Source organism: Lygodium microphyllum, chromosome 29, assembly GCF_053477565.2.
Source record: "Lygodium microphyllum isolate KBCC chromosome 29, Lygodium_microphyllum_v1.1.10, whole genome shotgun sequence".
Lineage (NCBI taxonomy): Eukaryota > Viridiplantae > Streptophyta > Polypodiopsida > Schizaeales > Lygodiaceae > Lygodium > Lygodium microphyllum.
In genome coordinates this window covers 29,778,421-29,800,079 of record NC_141163.1, presented here as the reverse complement: position 1 = coordinate 29,800,079, position 21,659 = coordinate 29,778,421, and the positions used below count along the sequence as shown (strand labels likewise).

The 21,659-nt window shown below is 42.2% G+C and overlaps 1 protein-coding gene across 2 annotated transcripts in view; it reads right to left on the bottom strand.

Annotated features, from left to right (window-relative positions):
* Window positions 1-3,497: 3,497 nt before the first annotated feature.
* KU70 (ATP-dependent DNA helicase 2 subunit Ku70-like protein) overlaps window positions 3,498-21,659 on the bottom strand; it is a 129,101-nt gene continuing 110,939 nt past the window's right edge. For both annotated transcript variants that reach the window (XM_087671370.1, XM_087671372.1), the window contains 11 exons: window positions 6,253-6,386; window positions 6,129-6,172; window positions 5,972-6,048; window positions 5,747-5,894; window positions 5,459-5,520; window positions 5,300-5,354; window positions 4,904-4,996; window positions 4,705-4,825; window positions 4,265-4,367; window positions 3,915-4,107; window positions 3,498-3,829 (listed from right to left, as the gene is read on the bottom strand). In XM_087671370.1, the coding sequence (XP_087527496.1) occupies window positions 3,716-3,829; window positions 3,915-4,107; window positions 4,265-4,367; window positions 4,705-4,825; window positions 4,904-4,996; window positions 5,300-5,354; window positions 5,459-5,520; window positions 5,747-5,894; window positions 5,972-6,048; window positions 6,129-6,172; window positions 6,253-6,386 (1,144 nt within the window). In that variant the 3' untranslated portion in view covers window positions 3,498-3,715. The remainder of the gene's footprint in view (window positions 3,830-3,914; window positions 4,108-4,264; window positions 4,368-4,704; window positions 4,826-4,903; window positions 4,997-5,299; window positions 5,355-5,458; window positions 5,521-5,746; window positions 5,895-5,971; window positions 6,049-6,128; window positions 6,173-6,252; window positions 6,387-21,659) is intronic.

The window sequence follows — 21,659 nt, the reverse complement described above, 5'->3', positions numbered from 1 at the left end:
TGGGGCTTTGTCTTATTTTTAGAGGCTTTTAAGACATTATAAAATATTACTATGGTAAGATACAAGTAACCTGGAACTGCTTATGGTGGAGAATATGTCTCTCATGAGGCTTGAAATTTTTGTGAGCGCTGTGGGATAAAAAGAGAACTTGTTGCACCTTATAATCCTATCCAAAATGGTAATGCAATATGAATAGGATGATAAATGAAAGGCTGTTGAGTTTGCTATCTAATACTAGTCTTACTCAGGGATTTTGGGCTAAGGCCACAGTGAATATTATACTTTTGATAAGCAAGTCACCTCTACTACTACATTGGGGGAGATTTGGACTCACTTTTGGATCTTTTAAGCTCTTTGGGATTCTAGGAAATATTCCATAAGGACAAATGAAGGTGAGGCTACAACTACGAAACTTCTAACATTACTTTTTTGTTAGAAGGCCATAACTTGAGCATATAAACTCCAAAGTTTTAAGAAGCTGGTGTGCTAGAATCCTCTTATCAAGATATTTCCAATGATATGTTAGATATTGTAATTTTGAGATATAATGGATATAGTTATCTATGAGCCCTTCTTTTTTAATAGGATCATGACATGTAAATTCTTATATGGCCAAAAAGTGAGTCCAAATCTCCCCTAATGCTTTGAATATTGCCATTCCTAAAGTAGGGCAAGAAGCCCTCATATGATCATTGAAGTGTATTTGGTCGTGAAGCTTATGTGCATGTACTAAAGGAAAGGTGTAACAAGTTAAACCCAAAATTCACTAAGTGCATCTTTTTGAGCTATGGACAAAGTAATGAGATGGCTTATCACCTTTGGGATCCAAAAGGTAAAAAGATTACCTATACAATGAGGTGATCTTAAATGAGACAGAGAAATAAACAACCTTTTAAGATACACCAAGTGTGTAGAAAGAGAAAACAAGTGATGTTTTTACAATTGAATAAGAAGTAAGGAGACCTATTGAGAAACAAATTGAGAGCCCTATGGTGCCTCAAGAGGAAAGAGTGAAGGTTGAAATTCCCACTCCAAATCAAGTCGATTGGTTACACAAATCCACTCATATCTCTCATCCCCTTAAGAGATTCAACTATGTGATATTGACAAATTGTGGAGAGTCATCTTGTTTATAAAGTGGCCATAAACCACAATGATCAACTAAAGTGGGAGCTAACCATGCAATCTGAAATGGATTCCATTATGAAGATTTAGACTTGGAAGTTTGTTCCTTCGCCAAATGGCAAAAACACTTTGCCATTCAAGTGGATCTATAAGTTGAAGGTTACAGGTGATGCTAAATCAAAGTACAAGGCATAGTTGATAACAAAAAGCTTTAAGCAAAAAAAAGATGTGGACTTTTGAGATATTTTCGCCTATGGTGAAATTGACTATTCTTTGCACTATGCTTTCTTTGGTAGCTAAGGATGATATGAACATTGTAAAGTTGGATGTCAATATAGCATTTATGCATAAATGGCCTTCATGATGAGATCTACATGCAACAACCTTTTTGAAACAAGGTGAAAAAAAAAGCTCACATACAAGCTTAAAAATAATCTTTATGGATTAAGGTAAACCCCACGGGAATGATACAATAAGCTTGATACCTTTATGCAATCTTATCGCTACAAGAGAAGTTAGACAAACCAATGCTTATTCATTAGAAAGGCTAAAGATAGAAGTTTGATCGTGTTGATTTTTTATGCAGATGATACGTTGATAGTTGAAAAAACAAGTATAAGATTGATGCCCTAAGAAAAAAAATCTTGCTATATACATAATCAATGATAGAACAAATAGATTGCTCTATCTATCCCAAAAAGATTACTTTAGCGAAGTGTTACAGTATTTCAATATAGAGAGGAAAAGGCAATTAATACTCCATTGCCTCCATATGTAAAACTTAGTGTTGATGATTGTCTCATACCTAATGAGGAGAGATTTAAAACGATTAAGGTTTCGTATTCATTGTGTGTGAACAGTTTGGACATTTCTTTTGTAGTGCAAATAGTAAGCATTACAAGTTAAATCCTAGCAAGAAGCATTGAAAAGTGATGGAAGACATCGTGAGGCACGTGACTATATGTGCATGCTTTGGAAGTAGTAGTGTACTTGGACATATACATGCAAAATATACAAAAAACGTAGACAATAAAAAATTGGCCATAAAATATGCCATTACCTTGTATGGTGGTGCAATCTCATGGATCTCTCATTTGCAAAAGTTGTAGACAATAATAAAGCGACCATAAAATATGTACTTAACTTGTATGGTGGTACAATCTCATGGATATCTCAATTGCACAAGGTGTGGTAATATCTATCGTTGAAGCAAATATGTTGCAACCACCAAGGCATGTAAAGAAGCCATATGAAAGACTTGAACCTTGGTGAAGACATGCCATTGTTTCACATGCTATGAGTGCCATCATGTTGATAAGAATTTATTTATTTTATGCAAACACCAAGAATATAGAAGATATCACTTTATTCTTGAGGTGCTTAAGGACAAGCGAGTTTGGCTTGTTAAAGTTCATATTGATGACAACCCTACAAACTTTCTCACCAAGCGTCTACCCTCCAAAAAAGTTTGCACACTACATAGAGCAAGACATTGGATGAGTGCATTGTATATTTGCCCATATAGTTAGTTGTAACATTAGATCACAGCGCATTTGGAAATTGGCACAACTACCTTGACTTTCACATGTAATATTTTGGTCACATAGGTCAATTTGGCCTTTTGCGGATGTCAATATAATTTGTTTCCTTCCTCTTGCTTCTTCTTCTTCTTCTTCCTCTTCTTCTCTCTCTCTCTCTCTCTCTCTCTCATTCATGACATCTTTATAAAATATTATGAAAGAAGATAAGAGGCTTCTAAATAAAATGAGACTTTCCACTTACCATTTTATCATCTTTATGGGGGCAGAATCATTAGTGGAAGTCTTTCCAAAATTTCAAGTTTGAGTCCATCGAGATTCAATCTTAGACTTGTGGGATATACTTGGATATGCCTTTTAAGGCATATTGGGTTCGTTCCAACCATGTCAAAACCACACACACACACACATAACCAGCACCTAGAATTTCATCTACTCTTTCCCCTTGGGCCCATCAACCCCTCACATGTACAAACACATGTCTATGCATGTGTGCACATGCACACAAAATCACGTGCATGTGCGCATAGACAATAAGATGTATTTAAGAAACATATAGAAGTGAGATTAAAGACCAGGGATAAATGAATGGTGACCAAGTTTGAAAAGCGCCTTTGGAACCACTTCATGGACTTCAAACCAGTAATCAGATCTACATTTCAATGCCTTTCAACTACTTCACTGACTTCAAAACGTTGGTCAAAACTACATTGGCTTCAAAACAACTTGAGGATATGTTAGAATTTTCGTACTAAGAGAAAAGCCACCTGCCTTATTCATCACTGAGGCTTTCTGAGGGCAGGCCAGAAAAGGAATGCTGGAAAATGTTGGAAATGCTGGAAAAAGAAATGGTGGAAAACAATTATAGCACGTTACTCAAACAGAAAGGGCTATATTCGTTCCACTACATGATTTTATACACGGCCAGCAAGAAAAGCTTTCGCTGGACTTCATCGGATGTGTAGGAAATAAGCATAAGCTCAGAGTACGTTAGCTCATAGCAATGTGCATGACGATCCAAAAGGGTGACCTTACTGGCACGTCCTCATCTGTTATTTACCCATGTGTGTCAGAATCCTGTTGATCAGAACATCTTTCTTGCCAGTTACTGGTAGTTTATGTTTGACCAGATAGACTTTAAGCTCGCTTACTGTCAAGTCCTTCAACTGCAAGGATCATCACAGCACTGTAAGTAGAACCATAAACCAGACCACAGCAACAAGTAACATCAATGCCAGCAACAGAACTTACTTTGCCTGTGTCTGCAAGATTCTCCCAGTCATTATTCTCATACTCTTGTGATGCAGCCTCCTCTGCGGCCTTCCGCTTTTGGGAAGCTGCACTTCCTCTCGCTTTTTGTGAAGTAGCCTCCTCTTCTTCACGATCATGATTCGGACCATACACAGAATCCTTGAACTCCTTCACTGCCTGTGATATAGCTGGTCTGTGAGAGCATGTCCAAGTTAAAAGTTTAGAAGTTAGCCACTTCAGAACAATGGCAAGCCTAACGTTAAGAAGATGTCCTAAATGAAGTTTAGAGGGCTGTCAGTTCAGAACGGTGACAGCTACAAACATGTACTCTCCAATATGTCTCGGCGTACTTTTTCATCTGGTCCTCTGGTGGCATTGTGTCATCCTTGGGATCCGGAAGCTCGTCCTCCTGAAGTGCAAATGCTTCAAGGATTGCATAATGCCTTTGCAAGGCTGTTCCAATATCAAAAACAGAAAAACGGCAATTGATGATTCTCGTGCCTATTGAAGTAGGCAAACAATGTTGGAACTAAAAATGCGACCTAAATTGTTACAATCTCATGCTATCTATTTAACATTGTTCCTTGTAGCCTAAGCTCAAGTTTCTTGATTGAGTTCTATTCGTTAAGGAGAGAGGTATTTTTCAATGCACGCTTCCCTCTCAATTTTGTCATGACCCTGAACTTTTGTAAGCCAGCACCCATACATGTATAGTAAGACAGTTAATAAGGTGAGCGTAGTAAAAGCTGTTCCAAAAGTGACCCTTGAGCAATGGCAAAAGTTCACATGCCTGGATTGGAGTAATTCGCATAAGTATAATCCTTCAGATCTAATCTTTTCAACATAGACATGGCCTTCTCTATCTGCTCACTGGAGGCTCTCGGCATGATGCCATCACTGTTACCATGCAGCTAGAAAAACAAACAGTTCAATCCACAAACAGAGGGCCATCAAAACAGGTTAGACTTGATTAAACAATGCATTCTCACCTTCTCAATGTGCCGGATATCATCAGAGTAGGGCAAGTAGATCATATGAATCCCTGCTGGTTCAACTTGGCCAATCTCATTAGTGACCTCCTCCTACAATTTTAGACAAGCTGGTAAAAAGTAGTCCGCAAAGGAAACATTTACTAAGCTATGTATCACTTTCACCAGAATCGACTGAAATGGCATTTACTGTGCCACACACTAGGCAAGCAAAGGAATCTCCCTGCTACATAGAGAACACGAACACTTTTTCAGCATCCACTATTATTGTTGCATGCCACAGAGTTCACTTCTAACCAACTAAAAAGGCTCATTATCCACTCCCATACCATGTTTTTGTGCATTAGTTTCACCAGTAGGGTCAAGTACCAAAATTATGCAAACCCAAGCACATACCTGTAGAACAAGAGCCACCATTCGACAGGGACCACCAAGAAAAGCTACTCCATACCTGGAAACAAGCAACAAAATGTCAAAGAACTAAGCATTCAAATTGACTTACTATACTAAGAATTCAGTAGTAATAGTGACAGACATTGTGTCAAAGTAACTTACTTTTGTGACCGTAACATAGCCCTGTAAAGAGCAATGAATGCACATGTGCTCCCTGTTACTCTCTGCAATTAGATCAAACAGAACATGTTACATTTGCTTTTGTTTATTTCAGATACCACAAGGATGTATTGGCTAATCATATGCCACCCCCCATTACTCTAGGCAAAATAGACAGACAGATCATTGTTCATCACATAAGTAATCTACTGGATCGTCTACTTTGAGGATCCATATCATAAAAATATGCACAAGTGATTGTCAAGCTAGATTCAGAAAAGCAGGGCTGACCTCCTCATCAGGGTACAAAAAGGTTGTTGGCCGTAGATTGTGATAATCTTGCAGGCAGTGCAATGGCTTAAAGCCCAGTAGTTGCAGCTGGACGTCTGTCAACCTTTTTATCTCAGATGCCTCATTAGGAGAGAAAATAACCTTCTTGCTGCAAGGGATTGACTTGTGCACATTAGTGAACTGTTTTTTCTTTCTTTTAAGTTTTTTATTCAAGACAAACCCAACCTTTTGTAGTCTTGAAATTGCTGCAAGGGCTCTGTAAGCAAAGCTCCAGTATCTGAGCATATGAAGGACCTCTCTGACTACAAATTACAAATTCAATGTCAGTTTACTTGTAAAGGGCATCAGGTGCCTGAAGGAAAACTGCATAACTTAACCTAACCTTTAAAAGCTTGTTATCAAAAGAGTTCACCCATGCAGTAGTCCCTAAACAAAAACATGTCACTGTTACTATAAGCTACCAAAATATCTGAATTTATTTGTACTAAGAGTTCCAGCAATTTTACCAGGTGTTGCTGGCCTAAACAAAGCAAAGGTTTGAACACCAATTGTCATGCCATTAGGAATTGTGAGCATCATTCGTCTCACTGATCTCTTCTTAAATATTCTCTTTTGCATCTGATTTACCATATCATCAAACCTGTGGCAATGTAAAACAAGTGTGTGCAGGAGCTCAAGACAATATTTAAAAGAGACAACCTTGACAAAATGAAAACAAAGAGTAATTTTAAGGAGGCAACAGTGTGAACGTGGAACAGTTATTTTCCAGATACTCAGAGGAAGAAGAAAGCCAAGCAATACCCCTGTAATATAATTTCTTCCTCATTGGACACGAAGAATCACCTACAGATCTCTAGTGATCCAAAGACTAAGGATCATCTACACTCCCCTAGCTCCATGAGCTCAAATTCAGATGTCAGCGACAATGATATTGGGTGCAGAACACCATTATCCTTACCTTTGTTGGAAAAGAAAATGGACTATATGTGGCATGGGCCATAAATGCACCTGATGTCACTATATATTATCCTATCTTACCCTGCTCATAGATGGAATCTGGAGCATGAAAACTCCTGGAGTGTGGGAGTGGATCCACCATAAGTGGAGTAGTGGAGGAATGAACTTCATTAGGTTTAACTTTTTAACAATTAAGATTATTTAATCACAGATCCCGAAAGCTGAATGAGTACTAGTCCATCTCCAGCATGCAGCCTCGTTTCCCCCCAAGGTACTACTCTCATCCAGCTGCCCAAGAACTTTGCAGCCTCCTACCACCTCCTATTTACATCCTTGGACATCTGGATAGGCACCAGCAGCATTGGTGATAATGGTAATAAAAGTGACCTAGTGCAAAGCACCTAGCATGAAGCACTAGGGACAATTTATGGTTAGGACAGCCCTATTGTGCACATCATTGTGTGATCACTACTCTTGCTCTTAGCACATACACCGACAAAAGTGACCTAGTGCGAAGCACCTACTGCAAAGCACTAGGGACATTTCATGGTAAGGGCAGCCCTATTGTTCACATCATTGTGTGATCACTACTCTTGCTCTTAGCACATACACTGACAAAAGTGACTTAGTGTGAAGCACCTAGTGCAAAGCACTAGGGACATTTTATGGTTAGGGCAGTCCTATTGTTCACATCATTGTGTGATCACTACTCTTGCACTTGCCTACACGTCCACACACAAGGATGGTGTGAGAACGTGGTATCGGATACCAACTCTTGGGACATGGTGTGAGAACGTGGTATTAGATACCAACTCTTGGGACATGGTTGTGGCCCGCCGACGTGCTGCTAGCTCCTAGGCTCGAGGATGAGCTTGTTTGATACTACAGTTGGACAATGTGACATTGATGTGACATTAAAGTGATATTTAATGTGACATTAAGGTCACAAATATTGAATGTGACATTAACACTTAATGTGACATTAAGGTCACAGACAATGAGTCTAATGTTCGTCCCCTTTATGTTCTCTGCCATGGGTACGGCTTGTGTCATGTCTGGAGTGCAGGCTGGATTCTAGGGGACGTTTCACTGGGATCAGAGAATCAACCTGCTATTTGGCATGGAATACGATGACATGCACAAAACCATTGTTCATTCACAAGACCGTGATGTTCCACACCTGACAAGTACACTTTTTAACTCACATAGGGTGGCATAAGACACTACTAGCGAGAAGGGCATGCTGTTAGGTTAGGGTTCAATAGCACATGCACACGCACACACTCACAATGAACAAGTGAACAAGTGAGAGGAGAGTGCTAGAAGGTCGCATCCACTATGTGAGAATGATATGAAAGTACAATCCCTTCTCTAGCTAGAAGGTAAAAAGTGTCCATGGATAAGGGAGCGTTCACACCAGAACTTAGGACGAACACATAAGTGTAACAAAAACCCCTCTAGTGAATGATGTGAACGTATACACAAATAGGCAAATTAATCCCCAAATGGTATCAAGCCTAGAGCCTTGCGACAGGCTTTAAACTTCTCTCTAGAGAGAGCTTTTGTAAACACATCTGCCAAGTTTTCCTGTGTAGGGGCGTAAACCAAGTCAATCTCCCCTGTACAGAGCCTCTCTCTAACATAATACTAATGCACCTCAATGTGCTTGGTGCGAGCATGAAAAATGGGATTCCTCCCAACTGCCATGGCACTCTGGCTGTCAGCATAGATAGGAGTGGGTGACCATTGTCCCACACTAAGATCGACCAGAAGGCGTATAAGCCATACAACATTCCAATGTAGCTGTAAATGTTGCTCTATATTCAGCCTCGTAGCTAGATGTGGCCACTATAGACCGCTTCTTGCTCAACCAAGAAATACATGAATAAGTAATTACTACTAGTAGATACCCGTGTGTAAAAACAACCAGCCCAATCACTGTTTGTGAATGCATGCAAGCAAAGAGAAGTGTCTTTAGGATTAAAAAAGCCCAATGTCTAAGTGCTTTTGGGATAATGAAACACATTTAACTACTTGCCAATGTGTAGTATCAGAGCTGTGTATAAAGAATGCAAACTAAGGAACCCCAAAATGAATATCCAGCCATATATTACACAAGTACAATAGACAGCCAACAATGTGCTCATAAAGAGAAGCATCAAATGGATCTCTTGCATCCTTGAATGTAAACATGTGGCTTGTCTCAACTGGAGTAGAGATAGGCTTGCGATCTTGCACCTGAAAATGCTCAAGGAGCTGCCTAGTGTACTTGGAATGTCGGAAAATAATGGCCCCGTCAACTGCAATAAACTATATTCCAAGATAGTGGTGCGAGTGACCAAGATTTGTCACATCAAGAGCATGCTCCAATTCAAGCTTTTAAGGCTGAAATTTGTGTCTCATGAGGTCCAATCAACAACATATCAACCACATAAAGAATGAGAATCAAGAGAGCCAAGAGGAGGTTTAATATAATATAAACCTCCTCATGAAGATCATCATTTAGAATAGTCTTCACATCCAACTGATGCACATGCCAATCATGTTAGCAGTCATGTTTGTAATGCCTTGTCATCTCCTGCCTCTGAGCCTACAAGGACTTTAGAAGCTTTGATCTATCAGTCACTTGTTTTGACACAAGAGGTAGCTCATTCTAGAGCAGCCAGTTCATTGCCTTTTCAGTGCCTTTTCTCCTCCAATCGGGATTTTGTGTGCATATCCTGGGCAATTTCTGCATTCAGCTATCTACATCATCTACTAGATATTGTCCATCCTTTCCAAGATTTTTTTGAGCATTTATGGCATTTTTACAAGCATTATATGCTATCGGCCATATTTTGGACCCAGATTGCAGTTAGCCACTTTTTATGGTTTTTGCCTATTTATTTGGCACTTCTCCCACCTGGCAAACACATATCTTCCTCCTTCCTTGGCAACTGCACACTCCGACTCTATCATCTTCCTCCATCTCCAGTGTTGCCATCATCATCAACCTGATTTGGTACCCTCACTGACGCTGTGAGGCTGCATGCAGGAACTGATCAGTCCTCCTCCAGTATTCAGCATTATTTCCTTGTTCAGTGCAAATTTCTTTATTCTTTTCTTGCAGTCTCTCTTTGTTCCTTTGTCTCCATGTTCATGTTCCTTCTTCCGTTACCCACTCTCACATGGTATCAAAGCCTAAGAGAGACCGAACTGATTTCTCACTGAGGAGACCAACCCAAACTACCAAGCAGGCTTGCCACATCAGCATTCTGCTGAAAATGCAGCTTTCTTCTTGAAGGTGACAACTTCTTCGTGCAAGCAACAGTATTTCTCCCCCAACCAAACCCTTTAGATTGACTTCCTTGTGATCATGTAGCTATTTCCTCCGATTTTGAGGTTGTCCAATGCAAATTTCTTGTGGGTGTCTTGAAGGATTTTGAAGATGTCTTATAACCAATTTCACAACTTTAATGATATAGATGAGGTTCTCCGCACTCCTCTGAATGGCAGCAAGATTATCGCAAAGACTATAGCGGATCGTGAAGCATGAAGGTCACCTAGCCCATTTGTTTGGGAGCCCTCTCCTCCTCGCTCTCTCCATGTCTCACACAAGGACCATTCTACTAGCCTCCATATGCCATCAATGGCACCCTCTATACAGGTGCCCGTACACCTTTCTTTACTCAAAGAGAACCCGTTTTATGGTTCAAACTACTCCCTTTGGTCGTGTAAGGTGGAGTGTATCGCTGATACCTTCGATCTTTGAGAGTTTGTTACCCACCCTATTCCCTGTCTAGTCGAGGATCCCATCATTGGATCATCGATGGATTGTGTGGCCTTATGGGATTGGCTCAACTCTAGGGCCCAATCTTTTCTCTTTATAAGCTTACAGGATTCTGTCCTAGTGCGTGTGTGCAAGTTGCGGGAAGCAGCAGAATTTTGGACAAAGCTTGCTTCTTTGTACCATCACAAGACATTTTCCCACTAGATCAGTCTCAAGAAGAAATTACGGATGCTTACCATTGATGTTTCTCCTTCCATGAATGATCATATTAACAAGTTGGAGGATGAGGAATGAGCTTGCGTCCCTTGGGGGGATGATATGTTCAGAGGATATGGCTATAATTCTTTTGGCTCAACTGCAATCTCCCAATTTGATATCTTCTATACCATCCTTCTTACATCAAGGACCCATGAGAAGCTTCTATGGGAGGAGCTCACCCCACTTGTTTTGAAGCATGGCAAGCGCGCCAAAGAGGTTACCAATGGATCCACCTCCATCAAAGCTTTTGTTGCAAGTTCAGAAACGGGAAAGAAGAAGAAAGGAAAGTCAAAGGCTAAAAGACAGGAGAGTTCTTTGTGAGATGGAAGGATCGAGGTGCAGCCAGGATTTAGTAGACAGTGTGAGAGTGAGAGACAGAGTTGAAGCACGACACCCAAGAGAATAGATAGAATGAGTGTAACCAGAAAGCACAAAGTACAACCCTTAAACCTTAGGGTTGTAGGGAGTGTTCACACCCGACACACACTAAGTGCCCAAATGTGTGTAACATAAGCACATAAGTACATACGACAATAAGACCATAAGTCTGGGGAAGAAAACCTCTCCTATCGAGAGTAAAAAGTGCCCCGGTGTCCTACTAATCACCGACACTCCCATATAAGCGTAGGCGTAAGTGAGGTGTGAGTCAAATACCCAACAAACCCCCCTGGAGTGAAGAGTGATCAAGAGTACAAGGATCATCCGCCACCAAAGGATATCAAATTTAAAGCATCGCGAAATGCTTCAAATTTGTCACGAGGAAGAGCTTGGTGAAGATTCCTGCCACATTACTGGAGGTAGGACAATAGACAAGGCTGATATCACCTGCATGTAGCCTCTCTCTGACAAAGTGATAGTGAATCTCAATGTGTTTCGTGCGAGCATGAAACACTGGGTTCTGTACCACTGCAATGGCACTCTGACTGTCAGTGAACAAAGGAGTAGGCTCAGTAACACATACATTCAAATCAGCTAGCAAGCATCTAAGCCATACGCATTCAACTGTGGTAGTGAAAGCTGCCTTGTATTCAGCTTCACATGACGATGTGGCAACAGTGGATTGTTTCTTGCTAAGCCAAGAAATGCAAGAAGAGCCAAGAAAGAAACAATTGCCACTAGTGGAGTGACGTGTATCATAATCACCAGCCCAATCAGAATCACTGTAAGCATGTAACTGCAGTGGTCCCCCCTTGGCATAAAGCAACCCAAGAGAACGAGTACCTTGCAAGTAGCGAAAAACACGCTTGACAGCTTGCCAATGTGACATACGTGGCTGATGCATATACCTGCTCAAAGCTGAAACTGCAAACTGTATGTCCGGCCTAGTATTGCATAGATAGATAAGGCATCCAACTGCAGGAGCATATGTATGTATATCAAACAAATCACTGTCATCATGTAATGACAGTTTCAGTCCAGGTTCCATGGGAGTACAAACTGGCTTGTAATCCTGTAAGCCAAACTTCTCAAGAAGCTGCCCAATATACCTTGACTGTGATAGCCCAATACCTCGAGCATTATGTATGAATTGGATGCCCAAGTAGTAATGCAAAACTCCCAAGTCAAACATGTCAAAAGTTTGCTGCAAATTTTGTTTGAATGCTGAAATCTGATCAGCATGTGTTCCAGTGAGCAAATGGTCATCAACATAAAGACATAAAATCAGCATAGATCCCCCTTCTTTACATACGTAAAGGGTAGACTCAGATGAGCTGTTTAGAAACCCCTGACCAAGCAAGAAAGCATCTATTTTTTCATACCAAGCTCTAGGAGCTTGCTTCAAACCATATAGTGCCTTTTTGAGCTTGCATACCAAATGTTCTGAGCCTTCAACTGCAAAACCAATGGGCTGCTGTACATAAACTTCCTCCTGAAGTTCCCCATGTAAAAATGCAGTCTTGATATCTAGCTTATGCACTGTCCAACCATAATGTGCAGCCAAATCAATCATAGACCTGACGGTCGTCATACGGGAAGTAGGAGCAAATGTCTCCTCATAATCAATGCCCTTTTTTTGTGCGTAGCCTTTAGCTACCAGCCGTGCCTTGTATTTATTAATGGATCCATCTGCTTTTCTTTTCAATTTGTAGACCCATTTCGTTCCAATGGCTTTCTTCCCAAATGGCAAGGACACCAAATCCCAAGTTTGATTCTTAGTAATAGAATCTAATTCAGCTTGCATAGCTGCCATCCAATGCACACTGTGTTGTGCATCCTCATAACATTCAGGCTCTTCATTATCAAAAGTACTTGCTGCCATAATAAACTCCATGGTATGTGCTGAATCATGCAAACGAGTTTGCCTTCTAGTACGACTAGCCATGGGTGCATCCAAAGGACTATCTTGCATAGTCTGCAAATACCATCTAGGTAACTGTCTAGCATCCTGACTGTGTGCAAGCTCTTGCTGAATTTCAGTTTCAGCATGATGCTGAATATTTCGATCAGCCAATGGCTGAATTTCTGCACTTTCCATAGGAGCAGCTGGCTGAACATTAGGTTCATTTTCTGAACCTCCAGCTGAATCACCAAAAGTAATGGGCAGCAGCCCTTCAAAAACATCACGGGCAGCCTGATATGTGTCCAAACCAGCCAAGGATAATTCTAATTTTTCATCAAAAACAACATCCCTGCTGACAAAAACCTTCTTTGTAACGGGATCATAGAGTCTGTAGCCTTTGCTCTCATTGCTATATCCCATAAAAATGCACTTAACAGCCTTGTTGTCCAATTTTTTTCTAAGTACCTATGGAATATGGGCATAGGCAAGACACCCAAAGGTACGAAAGTGACCAACAGAAGGTTTACGGCTGTTCCAAGCCTCAAATGGTGTGATAGTCTTCAAGGCTTTGGTAGGGCATCTGTTCAAAATATGGCAAACACACATGACTGCTTCCATCCAAAAACTATGAGGCAAGCTCTTTGCCTTCAGCATACATCTGGCCATCTCCATGAGTGACCAATTTTTCCTCTCTACTACCCCATTCTGCTGTGGAGTATAAGCTGTAGTATACTGATGGACTATGCCCTTCTGCTGCAAAAAAGAATTCAGCATAGAGGACATGTATTCCCCCCCTCGGTCCGAACGGAGAGTCTTAATCTTGCATCCAGATTGGTTTTCAACAAGTGCACTGAAAGCCAAAAATGCATCATACACTTCTGACTTCTTTTTCAAACAGTAGACCCAGCAAAAACGTGTAAAGTCATCAATGAATGTCACAAAATAATAACAACCGCCCAATGACATGGTTTGCATAGGCCCACAAACATCTGAATGCACCAACTGCAATCTGGTTGTTGCTCTGAAAGCAACATCACGAGGAAATGAGAACCGATGCATTTTCCCCAAAATGCATCCCTCGCATAAGTGCTCAGGAGGTCTCTCCAAGGGAGGTAAGCCATCCAGCATCTGAGTACACTGCAAAAGCATCAAGCTGCCAAAGTTTACATGCCCCAAACGAGCATGCCATAACTCCGCCTGTATCATAGCAGGAGTAAGAGTGGATGTCAAGTATGCTGAGACTGATCTATTGAAAGAGCATCCAACTCATATAAACCATGACACAAAGATCCTGTCAAGACCAAAGTCATGCATTCTTTTTCTCTAACCATGCAACGGTCATCATCAAAGGTGACCTGCAAACCACAACGTGCCAAAGAAGAAATAGAAAGCAAATTCTTCTTGATTCCAGGCACAAACAAAGCATCCTGTAGGCAGAGAATAGAGCCATCAATGGCTGTGAGCTGAATCTCCCTAATACCACGAACAGGGTATGATGCATTATTGGCACACTGTACCGATTTCCCAACGGGAGGTGCACTAATTGAAGCAAACAAATCTCTGCGAGATGTAATATGTCTAGAAGCACCACTGTCAAAGAACCAAGTGTCAGCATCCTCTGTAGAGCTAAGTGCTCTATCGGCCCAAGAGATGTCATAACTGCAAGTGTAAAAACAATAGTCCCTGTCCACAACAAAGGACGCGGACTCACTAGCAGTGGAAGGAGTAGTAGAAACAGACATTCCTGACTCCTTCTCTTTGGCAATGCGCTTCCTGCACTCAGTGATATAGTGGCCGGGCTTCTTACAATAATGACATTTTCCTTTTTTTGCTTGCGTCCCCCCTTGTGTCTGATTCTGCGATGTGCCCGAAGTGCCAGAACTCTGTGAAGCATTTTTCACCTAGCTGTTTTTGCCTTTCTGTCTTGCCACAAAAGCCTGCTCAGAGACTATAGCATCCACACCACTGTTTTTCCGTGTTTGCTCCTCCTCTAACAAACTAACCAGCTGAATAAAAATGAGTGGGTGCTCAGCAATCCTCATGGTGAGGTTCAATGCAGTATGAAAAGACAAGTACGAAGGAGGTAAGGAATTCAAGGTGGTGGATATCAACTGTGCATCCGAAAGATACTCATCTACATTCATGAGCTGCTCCCTCAAGTCTTGAATCTTATTTAAATGATCCTGCATAGAATCACCTTCATGCATCTTCAGAGTTTCCAACTCTTTCTTCAAGAAAGAGATCCGAGTCTCATTCTTTCCTGCAAACATATGCTCCAAAGTCAGCCATGCATCTCGTGAAGAAGATGCGGAACGGATATGAGTTATGATGGACCGCTGAACTGCTAGAGCAATCAGCGACAAGGCCTGTGCATCACGTGTATCCCAAGCTTTTTGAGCTGCAGTTCTTGGAGGAAGTGGCTGAGGTAGAGCGGGCTGAGGTCCCCGTTGTCCACGTGCGCCATGGGGAGGAGGAGTAACGGGAGCTACAACTCCCGATCGAGTTTCCTCTCCACTGACATAATTTTATAAATTATTGGCCACTAATACATTCTTCATCATGAATGACCAAAGTGAATAGTTGTTTCCGTCCAATCTGTCTTCCTTGGATACATACGTAAAGACATCACCTCCCTGATTTGCCATGATGACAAATTTCCAAAGACAAAATGAGCAATGTCAAAGCAGTATGAACTGGAAACCTGCAAATTTCCAGAAATTGCAGCAAACACGTTTCTGCAATTAATGTGAATGGGCGTACTCTGTCAGAAAACTGTCTTTTAATGTATGCTTCCCAAGGTGCAAACAGTGCATTGCAACACTGTTATCTCAAAATCCTCAAAATTTTTGCCAAATTTCTGTCAAAATAGTCTTTCTGTGACTGTACCAGCAGTTCAAATGCAACTGTCCACAAAATACACAAAAGCCCCAAAATTTCTGATGATCCAGTCCAGAAATTTGCATGAAATTTATCCCCCCCCACCTGTTCTGTGCTTGCCGTGTATGAACCTCCTCTTCCAGAGCTGTGTTCTAGGCTGAAATTAAAAAAAATTTGTTCAAAAAATGTACCTGACGTGGAGCAGGCTGACGAGCAGAGTGGTGGGTGCTGGTCAGACGGGCGGGCGAACAGTCACAAGCAGAGGTTGACTCATAGGACTGTCGCGAGCTGACGTGGAGGTGTCAAACGGCGGGCAGGACAGCCGTGTGGCAGGTTGTCTGGCGGGCAGGCTGGCTGACGTGGACTGCAGCAGCGAATAGCGCGCTGGCGGGCTGTAACGCTGGCAGACTGACGACGAGACTGACGTTGCGGACTGACGCTGGTGGCGCTGGAGCTGGTGTCGCCCTTCAGACTGGTGGCGACTGGCGAACGTGCTGGAGGCAGACTTGCTGGAGGCAAGCGTGCTGGAGGCAAGGGGCGCCCAGGCCAGCTGGCGACTGCCCAAGCAGTTTAGGGAGAACCTGACAGGGACTGGCGAGCAGTGTCAGGCAGTGCTGGTGGGCAGATAGGCTGCAGGTCGAGCTGCTGAACTGGTCGACTGGGCAGAGCTGGCGGGGGCTGCAGACAGCAGACAGAAGATTGCTCTGATACCAAATGTGAGATGGAAGGATCGAGGTGCAGCCAGGATTCAGTAAGACAGTGTGAGAGTGAGAGACAGAGTTGAAGCACGACACCCAAGAGAATAGATAGAATGAGTGTAACCAGAAAGTACAAAGTACAACCCTTAAACCTTAGGGTTGTAGGGGGTGTTCACACCCGACACACACTAAGTGCCCAAATGTGTGTAACATAAGCACATAAGTACATACGACAATAAGACCATACGTCTGGGGGAAAAAACCTCTCCTACCGAGAGTAAAAAGTGCCCCAGTGTCCTACTGATCACCGACACTCCCATATAAGTGTAGGCGTAAGTGAGGCGTGAGTCAAATACCCAACATTCTTCACGCTCTAACTCCGATTCGAAGAAGCCTAAATGCCCGTATTATGGAAAGGGGACACATCCAAAGTAGAAATGTTGGAAAAAGTACCCTCATCTTTAACCAAGAGCGAAGGATGGAGCTAAAACATCCAAACCTTCTTCCTCTACTCTAGCGATTACCCATGAGTCAGTATTCCTTCATATTGTTGAGTTGGAGGAGCCTTCTTCAGTGGTTGCCTCCTCTTCTAAGAGACCTTGGCTGGTTGATGGTGGGGCTTCTAGTCATATGACTCCACGAGGTGATTTGTTGCAAGATCTATGCCTTTCTAAGGGTTCAATCACTATTGATAATATTGTATTGGTGCCTATTTGTGGAGTTGACACTTCGCCTTTGTTTCCCATCGAGCTCTCTTTCACTGGCCCTTTATGTTCTAGACTTGGACTTTCCACTCCTCTCAGTTTATGGCCTTACTAGGCTTGGTACCCATATTGTCTTCACCAAGTAGGCCATTTGTATTGAGGATTCTTCTACAAGGGTTGTTATCGCAATAGGTTGGCAGGAGAGCGGGCTTTACAGGCTCCATTCCTCTTCTCTTATGCAAGGTCCTCTAAGGCAGTTGTCTATTGCTACACCCATTCCTGCTTGTGCACCACCTATTCCACAAGTTCCTTCCCATGCAAGGCCCCCTCTGGTAGTTTCCTCGTACCCCCCATCCCTTTCGAAGGGGGATGGCCTCAATGATGTGGCTATGGATTCCCTAGTCCCTAATGTTTCAGAGGGGGTTTCCTAGGATAGTCAAGAGCTTCTTCATTGGCAATCTACATTGACGAACTTCACCCGCATTGGCATTCCTCTTGCCACCCTAGGATCCGTTTTTTGCTTGGCCTTACGCAAGGCCAAGATCTAAGAGGGGGTGTTAGCAGTCATGTTTATCATGCCTTGACATCTCCTACCTATGAGCCTCAGTCTGAGTTAAATGAGAACTTTATGAGCTCTGATTTGTCTATCACTTGTTTTGATAGAGGAGATAGCTCATTCTAGAGCAATCAGTTTATTGCCTTTTTAGTGCATTTTCTCCTCCAGTCGGGATTTGGTGTATTTTTCCCAAGCACTTTCTGCATTCAACAGTCTACCTCACCTGTCGGATATCATCCACCCTTTCTAGGATTTTTCTGAGCATTTCTAGCATTTTTACCAATAATATATGCTAGTCAACCATATTTTGGCCCTAGATTACAATCGGCCAGCTTTTATGGTTTGTCCCTATTTATTTGACACTTCTCCCACCTAGCAACATATATCTTCCTCCTTCCTTGGCAGGTACACACTGTGACTCTATCATCTTCCTCCATCTCCGATGTTGCCGTCATCATCAGCTTGATCTGGTGTCCTCACTGATGTTGTGGGTTGCGTGTAGGAACCGACTAGACCTCCTGTATTTAGCATTCTTTCCTTATTCAATCCAAATTTCTTTCTTCTTTTCTTGCAGTCTCTCTGTGTTCGTGTTCGTTCTTCCATTACACACTCTCACAAATCAAAATGAGCAACCAAAGCAATGACACTGTGAATGGTGGTCATACATGAATTGGGTGCAAACATCTCATCACAATCAATCTCGTGTCATTGGGCATACCCTTTGGCAGCAAAGCATACCTTGTAGATATATTAGTTGGCACATGTTTTTGAAATTGTCTCTTTTTTTTGGCTTTATGCGTTCAAACTTCTCTTCTTTCACTTTCCTTCCTCTTTCATACTCCACTCTCTTCTCTTCTCCCTCACCTCATCCCTTATAAAAGAGTAGCTTCTTCCCCCCATCTCACCACACAAATTTCTGATGAGAGGGATGCTATTCAGGAAGCTAAAACAGTCCTTTGATGGCTGTTAAATACATTACAGGACAGGAAAGAGTCCGTTCCACTTCCCGGTAGAACTAGAGCAACCACTCACCATGAGTAGGGTAACTTGGTTGTGTAGGCATTTGTAGCTATTGCAATCTTTTTTTGTGTGCAGTTCAAACACACACAAACCATATGGTACTATATGGAATGAACATATGGTATGGTACAATATGAAACGTACCGTATGCACATGAAATACAACCTTGGCTCCATCTCAAGCTATTTTTGCAAATAGGTTACACGAGCCTCGTTGCACACCTGATATAACAAAGCAAGCTTAAACCAATCATCCTTGGCCATTGTACACGATTGAATATGTCAGATAACTTGTCTTTTGCACGAGAGTGCAATCAAAGCATGAGCTGGACATCACGTCCATCCCATCCCAACTAATCTGCAATGGTAAGTGCAACAAAGGTTGGAGCAGAAGATCCACTAGTGACACTAGATGAACTCAATGAACTTGTAGCATTTTGTGTAGCCGGGCTTGTAGGCCTAACCTCTAAACCGCATACATAACCCCAAAGCTACTTGGCAACTAAGACATGCTTCATCATGTATGCCCACATAGGACAATTAGTGCCATCCAATTTATCGAAAGTCCCCAAACATGTTGAACAAATCATTTTGCTCTCCTGTTTCTTGCTGCAAATTGCTAGTATTTGTAACCAACTGCAGTCCAACGTGCTAATGCAGGGGCAGTACTAAAATAAAGCAAAGAAAAAAAACTTACAATTTTTTGCAAAATTGATGGTGAGAAAGAATTTGCAACTAAAAAGGCTCCAATGTCTGCGAATGTCAATGTAAAAGGTGTAATTGGCCTCAATGTTGAAGGATACATTTCACAAAAACCCCAATTTTATTTGCTGAGATTTGGTAAACTTTGGACTTGAACGTGAAAAGCCCAAAAATTCTGACATAAAATTGGAAATTTTTGGACACTAAATACAAAATCCCCAAAGTTTAGGTGAAATTTGGGGTTTTTGGGCAAAATCCCCTTTTCTAAAAAGAAATTGGATGGAAATTTATGTTTGCTACAAAAATCCCCAAAATTATGCCTGACTGAGAACTGCACGCGAACAGGCATCGGCAGAAATTGAAGTAATTGATGATTGAAGGTTTGAAATTAATGTTTCTTTTTTTTTAATGTGCCCAGGAAAAACCATTTGACGAAGAACAGACACACGCTGGTCAAATCTGCGCCTGGTGGGAGAGAAGTGCATTGTCGGGGGTCACGTCAAATCCAGGTGGGAAAAACATTGACCAGGCAGATGTTGTGTCCGACTAACAAACAGCAGGTACAACAAACTGACTTGCAAAAGGTGCAACTGTTTGACGAGCAGGCTATGTGAGTTGATCTTCACAGTTGCCACGTCTGCAGTCAACAGGTCTGCCTGCCTTTAAAAAACAACTGTTGGACAGCAAGGCAACAAACAGGCTGCTCAGGATGTCAGCCTTCATGCAGAGGATTGCGCAATCGAGAAGAGAACTCAAGCAGGCTGTAGCGATCAGTTCAGTGGACGTGCAAAGGTCAGCAACTGCATGAACAACAGCAAACGTGGAGTTCAAGACTCAATGGTGGCTAAGGCAGTGGCGGCAGCTGCTGAAAATAGGTATGGCTTCGATACCACTAATATAGGTTAGGATTCAGCAACACACACACTCACAATGAACAAGTCGACAGCAAGAGGAGAGAGTGCTGAAAGGTCATATCCACTATGTGAGAATGATATAAAAGTACAATACCTAAGGTACTAAATACCACACCCACTAACCGGTGTTCACACAGGGAAAAGACACCTCTCTCGCTAGAAGGTAAAAAGTGCCCATGGATAAGGGAGTGTTCACACTAGAACTTAGGGTGAACACATTAAGTGTGACACATGCATGGGGGCACATCTTGCAAGTAGTGGATACAACAAGATATGTTTCTTGTGCTGAAAATTGGACAGCATGCAAGCTTTGCTAAGGGATCTATACGAGTTATGTAACCATTGATAAGCACATCTTCCCACAAGATAGAGAACTTTGGACAGCATGCAAGCATTGCTAAGGGCTCTATATGAGTTATATAAGCGCAAAGAAGAAAGTGAAAATGACAATACTTTGAACTTAACAACTTGATCAATTATCTCCATGAAAATCAGTACACACACACACACAAATCGAGTCGACACCACATTGAGAGGTGAACTAGCCTTTCCCCTTTACAAGAATTTATTGAAACAAACCACGGGAACCAAGTACCTCAACCATAAGGGCTAATCTGCTACAATTCTGAAAATTAGAGTTTCGAAACCCTAATTTCTGTATACTCCAGGCAACAAGTTGATTTTCCTCTTTAGTGCTTGGACTGGATCAAGCTAAGTAGAAAGTGCTTGTTGGATGAGTGATAGATAGGAGAGTACAAAGCACTTTAAAACCTAAAACCATAGAGACAAGGAACGCCCGTTCCGGCACATAGGAACAAATTAACGCGTTCCGAGGCGTTTGAGCCGAGGAAACGCTAGCGGAACGTTCCAGCCCGTTTCCTAACCCATTCCCTCCCATTCCAGTCCCCGTTCCCTGGACGTTCCTTGTTTGGAACGGCTGTTCCAACACAAGATTTTTTATAAATTTTTTTAAAAAAACTTTATTGGAGCAGGCTCGTTTCGCACCGACTGCCCGTTTGACGCCTGTTACCCGCGCTGACTACTCGCTCGTTGCCTATCGCCCGTTTCGCGCACTCCCCTCGACTGCGCCGACTGCACTCCCGCTCGCCTGCGTCGACTACTCCCGCTCGCCTGCGCCGACTGCACTCCCACCGACTGTCTCGACTCTCTGGCTCATG